The following is a 6,000-nucleotide window of genomic DNA, read 5'->3' as shown; positions in this document are numbered from 1 at the left end:
ACAGCAACTCGTGTGAGATAGGTGGACCTCCCCGGACCTCCGTCTCAAAGCCATTGATCAACGCCGTAATAGGCTATCGAGCCACAGTGAGATGGAGATTCAATTAGCATCGACTGTGTGTTTTCTAATGAAAGTATGAGCACCGTTATCATCAGATCAAAAGTGTGGAGAGCAAAGAACTAACAAGTCTGCGCTGAGAGAGAGAAAAGGGGGGGGAGTTTGTGAAAGAGGAAGAAGCGAGACAGTGAGATAATCGCAAGGTGGAGGCCTTTATTATAATCAGTGAAGAGGTGGATGAGTTGATTCATGCTCTCAGTTTGATCCTCTAATCTGAATTTTAAATATATAGCGCCAGGGATGCCATCCTGCTTCATTTACACTCATATTTTCAGCATAAAGTAAGCAATGATAAAGTAAAGAGTAGGTAGCCAACGGTGGCACCAGTAATAGAGCAGTGACGGATTGTGAGGAGGCCACCTGGAGCTTTAGCTGCCAGTGAAAAATGCTTGCTCAACTGTGCTTCCTTTGCTTGCATGATCAAACAAACTAAATCTGCCAGCCCTATTACCTCCAACACAGTAGTTATTTTTCCTTCCAGTTTCAGGGTAAATGTAATTAAAAATACATCAGATACCTCCTTCGGAGTCAAATACTGTACGTATCAATTTCCTCAAAAGAAGTCAAGCATTATTATCATCCTAAGAATATTTCACGCTTGGTTTTTCATGTTAAAATTCAATCCTTCCCTTCAATGTGTTTCTGAAAATTAAAATGACATATCTTTGCAGGAAGCCGCCCAATCGGAGTGAAACGTAAGTTAATTCTTCATAGTGTCCTCGCTGCGTTAGATAAAAAGGAATTGTGCCGCACGGAAACATGAACCCAGTAAAAGACAGTTTAAGAGATTTTAATGTGCTTTTTCATACAGTATATTGTATGCATATCCAGCATAGCATTTCTCATACATATAACTCTCTTATATCCAAGGAAACGTAGAGCTGAAAGGATGATTAACAGTCAGTCTACCGTAACATTACATCTGCCGTACAGTGACGGCAGCTGCCTCAGAGGCTCCCTTCGTACTCGGAGGGCGTAATACTGATTCCAGCTGTTTTCAACCGAATTCTCCAACTGCAAAAAAGTAATAACACTGGGAAACATAGATCTAAAAACAATAAGTGTGCTGAGGGTTGACTACATTATTTACAGAAAAAAAGAGCAAATAAAAACAGAAGTTAACAAACACAAAGTTGGAAAATAAGTCAGAGAAATCAGCCATTGCCTAACCATCCATAACTCGATTATACTTGATTTAAATCCACAACTCACAGCAGTATAGAGGCAAAAAAACTGTCCCCTGCTTCTTCATCGTAATCAATATGACTATGATTTCCATCATTATCATTATAATCATCATCGTCTTCGTTAATGTTGTCTCTTTTTTTTTTCTTCTTTCCCCTCTTCAGTCTCACTTACTTATCCCAAGTAAGGGTGCTCACTTTGGAAGTTGTAGTCTGGACACACTTTTTGAACCAGCTTGTAGTCGATGCTGAAGAACGAGATGAAGATGCAGATCACCTTGAAGGGTTTGGCGCAGAGCCAGGCGGAGTGGGACTGGGTGTTCTCCGTGAAGCAGGTCTGAGAGGGGTCATACAGGCAGGGCTTGGGCTTCTTGGACCTGTTGGTCTTTTCATACTCCACCCGACAGTTAAAGGTCTTTGTCTCTTTGGGGTCGATGGTGGACTGGGTCTCCCGGATCTGGACGTCCTGCTGGGTGCCGGGATGCAGATTCTGGACCTCAAACTCCACCACTTTGGTCGGCGGCACGATGCTGACCGACACGTTGCCCAGGCTGGACGAGTTGTGGCGGAAGTAGACGGTGAACGTCCCGTTGATGTGGTCCACGATCTTCCCCGTCACCAGCAAGCTGAACTTCATGGTCTTGACGTTGAAGTAGAACTCCCCCCAGCCAAAGATCTTCTTGGTCTTCATGGCTGTCTTTAGTGAGGGCTTGTGCTTCGGGCGGTATCCTGTCTGGTCCAGGAGCATGGACTGGTTCCGGGTCGAGTCGTATGGGTTGAAGAAGCTGTAGGTGGACGGCTTGGACTTCATGGGTGTCTGGTCCATGGAAGTGGAGAAGACGCGTGTTTGGTACGGAGGCTTGACCACTCCCCCCGTTGTTCCCCCCACAGCGCCTCCACCCATGCCATGTGGAAAGCTCTTCATCGCCGACCCCATGGGGGCCCGGTCTGAGAACTCCACCTGCTTCTCCAACCCCTGGACCTGGAGAGGAAAGAGACAGACAGCTGGTGAGTATTGATATGAGCTGACAAGAGAGACAAATGGGTAGTTTGATTTGGGAATCTGCAGGATTCCTTTAGACAAAACAGAACAGGGTGAAACAAAAACATCTGATTGGTTGACCCTTCACCGCATCATTGGAGCACTGAAGAAGGTTAAGACCAGCTCTGCTTTCATTTTGGGTGTAGCTTCACGTCACTGGCGTCCCTTAAAAGACACTTGTAGCTTGTTGCTGTGTCGCTCGTAGCGTGAACGCAGCATCCATCCCTGTTCGTTCGGGACATTGATCAGCTGTCGGGATGCAAAATGAGCATCACACTACAACTGATCGAGCAGGAATTCGGCCCAATCGGTGGTAACAAATTAGGGATTAAAATCTGTCTTAATCCTCACAATGTCTGCCCAGAATCAGCCACAGTATAGCATTCATGGAGCAGTTAAAGGCTTCAGGACTTCAGGGTAGTAGAAATGATTTTTCTGGGACATTGGTGGAAAAAACCCCCAAAAAAGAGTCTTGTATACCAGAACAAAACAAGACAAGAACAAAAAATGATCTTTATTAAGAGATAAGGCTCATCGATCATCGCAAATCCATATCGGCCAAAAATGTGGCATCTCTAAAAGTTATATATCAGCTCCCCCTTTTTTCCGTGGCTCAAAACAGCGATACGATCCTGTTCCAGTGCACGCCTATGAGCGAGCAGCATGCGACTTCTACGCCACGCAGATCGAGATCAGTCTGAATTACTCACATATTTATATCAAATCCCATTTTATCTCATATACAAAAAAAAAAAAATCCATTCCCATTTCATTTAACGTACATTATCATAATCGTTAGAGTTGTACGGTCAGAGATCTTTTTACCTCACATGATTTTTTTATTTCCCCGAGCATCCGAGTTGTTAGATGTCGCCACGTTTCATCTCGTGCGCTTCGAGAAAACAAAACCATCTATTTTTGTTTAACACACTTTAATTTTGTTGTCAGTGTTGCTCCGGAGAGGAAAAACAACTCCGCATGTAAGGTAATGGATGTGAGCCTTTGTTAGTTCAGACAGCTTTCTGCCTTTAATCCACAGCCTAGGTGGAAATTCACTGGGCTGATTGACTCGAAATCTTCCTCTGCTCTCTTTCAAGTCTCATCAATCACTTCACTGCCACGCTTCCATCCATATGCATATATGTACACACTTTAAAACACACACTTACGCACACTCGAGCGCACCCATGCAAACTTCAAGCTGGTAGCTGTCATGAAGTGACAGCGAGAAGTATTACAGCTATTCGGAGGGGTTACATGTGCTTCCCCTGAGGATGCATCTGGATAGAGTTTTAAACTTTTCTAGTGGATAAACAAACCAACAAAAATAAACGGAAACAAGCATTTCAAAAACAAGCGCAGAATCACATCTTTGTGTCTTCTCAAGCGAGGACAGTTTTCCCATCTGCCTTCATTCCTATCCGGGGCAGTGGAACCGACAGGCCTGTGCCAAAGCGCTCCTCGTCTTTCATCAATCACCGAACCTAATAATAACTCCATATTGCTATTCGCAGAGGCAAAAAAAAAAAAAAGGTGCGGCGCTCAATACGACACCTAATGTATTCGGCCATTCAATTAATGTATGCGCCTCTGTTGGCCATTCATTAACATGCCGGCACAGCTGATTTCTAAGTAGATTGATTGAGGGGAAAATAACTGAAAGTTTATTGACCACCGGGGGAATGAATTACCCCCCCAAAAAGACAGGTGTTGATAAATGACCGGTGACTGGGATAATGACCCGCCGAAGATTTTTTACAGGCCTGGACTCCCTCTGGGTGCTGCGACAGGAGGCCCGTGCGGTGGTCTCGCAATTTTAAGCAAATTTTTGGTGCCGCGAGCCGACTTTGGCGCGGACAGGCAGGGAGAAGCTGGAAACACCACAATATAAGAGTGAAGTGCATGTAGGATGGGGACTTCCTGCGAATGTGCTGTCAGCAGCGCTGCCAGCCAGCTCATTGTGTTGCCATCTGTCAGGCCAACACTCGGCTGGTGCAGGCCTCATCATTCCTCTCGCTGATGGGACGGAGCTGGAAACGGCACCATCATCATAAACCGTAACCATCTTCAGCGGCAACATCACGCCAGGAACCGCAACCTGACCTTCAGGGTCAACTGTATGAAGCTCAAAAGTGATTCCATGATGGGGTCTGTGGTCGCCGCGGGTCTTTCTACGGGGGGAGGGGTGGGGGCTGTACACAGTCAGCATCTTTAATAAACATCGATCGAGTGGAAAAAGATGAGTGCGGAGAGAGGGCTTCTTCTTCTGTGGCGCAAAAGTAATAAATAGCAAAAAAAAGCCAATGAATAGATGGACTTTCTATTAGCATAAATATGTTTTTTTTGTCCTGGACAGTAAATCCATTTAAAGGGTGAGGATTTGTTGGAAGAAATATCAGATATTTTTTTCCTGACATGAAATCTATACGTTATAGACTTTTTTGCAAAACAGCAGATGTTTGCTATAAGGTCACATTAGGATGCCGCAGCCAATCAGAGATTGACGGTTTTTAAAAATACATCTCCGCGCGTCACGCCTTTCTTCCTCCTCAGCCTCGATTCAGGTAGTTTACAATAACAGAGAGGTAACGTTTGGAGTAACAGCCGGAGGGATGTTGCTCGGGTGATAAAGCGGCGCTACAGCTAAATACACACAGGTGTGCACACACACACACACACACACACACACACACACACAGATACACTACTATATTTACACACTGAGCAACTCAACTAGAGAGAACATTTTAGTTGCATACATGCACATTAGTCACTTTCATCTAAATCTGCTGCAGTTATAGATTTAGTCTTATTTATGCTTCTGTTTAATAATCTTCATAAAGTAATCTAGGCCTTAAGAAAGTCAAATTAAGTAAATTACAGACAGACGTGTAATTCCAGGGTCAGCAGATGTAAATATACAATAGAGGCTTGTATTCGATTTGTTAAGCATGCAAGCAAATAATAGGAAAAAGAACATCGCCGTACTATTTAAACCAGCTGTCTATGTTGAAGTATGTTTTGTAATTACAAGATCATGTGTAAAAACTGATCCAATACTGGATCAATACAGATCGCTGTGTGTAGAGCAAACGGCATGATAAAGGACTCCAGTCATCCCTCTCATGGCATGAAAACATACACAGGCAGAGACTGTTCCTCTGAAAATATTTAAAGATAAAAAAAAAGATGTATTTAATTCTATTTTAGCATAATCTTAGTTCATTTACTCGTACTCTTCCCAGTATAGACTTATCAGTCTATACTGCCTTCTGTCTTACAGTGAATTACTGATTGTTGGATGTCATAAATAAACAAATAAAATAATCATTATAAAGCATATGTCCAAACTCAATGGGAATGAGTTAATTACATACAATGAAAATGTTAGTTTTGCAGGTATTTGGTCATAAATCTAAGTATGGGATGAGCTAGAGTCATGTTTGCCTCCGCCAACCAGTCAAGCTGCAGTTTAAATCCACTTCATCATTTTACCCCATTATACATGTATGTGAAATGGATATAACTGTGAAGTCATCGTGTTTTTTTCACATTCTAATCATCGTTCAGGTCTCTAGAAATCCCTCAGTAAAGGTAAAATAAAACATGACTCGGGAGGATGTTCTTCCCTCTCGTGGCCGTCTGCAGCTTCCAACC

The 6,000-nt window shown here is 43.4% G+C and overlaps 1 protein-coding gene across 2 annotated transcripts in view; it reads right to left on the bottom strand.

The window, feature by feature from the left end:
- Window positions 1-344: 344 nt before the first annotated feature.
- Window positions 345-6,000, bottom strand: part of nxph4 (neurexophilin 4) — a 43,083-nt gene continuing 37,427 nt past the window's right edge. For both annotated transcript variants that reach the window (XM_084023629.1, XM_084023628.1), the window contains exon 2: window positions 345-2,283. In XM_084023629.1, coding sequence (XP_083879755.1) covers window positions 1,477-2,238 — 762 coding nt within the window. In that variant the 5' untranslated portion in view covers window positions 2,239-2,283 and the 3' untranslated portion in view covers window positions 345-1,476. The remainder of the gene's footprint in view (window positions 2,284-6,000) is intronic.

The sequence above is a fragment of the Eutrigla gurnardus genome (genome assembly GCF_963514095.1).
Source record: "Eutrigla gurnardus genome assembly, chromosome: 2".
In the NCBI taxonomy this organism is placed as follows: domain Eukaryota; kingdom Metazoa; phylum Chordata; class Actinopteri; order Perciformes; family Triglidae; genus Eutrigla; species Eutrigla gurnardus.
The sequence above is the reverse complement of the archived record's forward strand: the minus strand, read 5'-3'. Positions and strand labels throughout refer to the sequence as shown.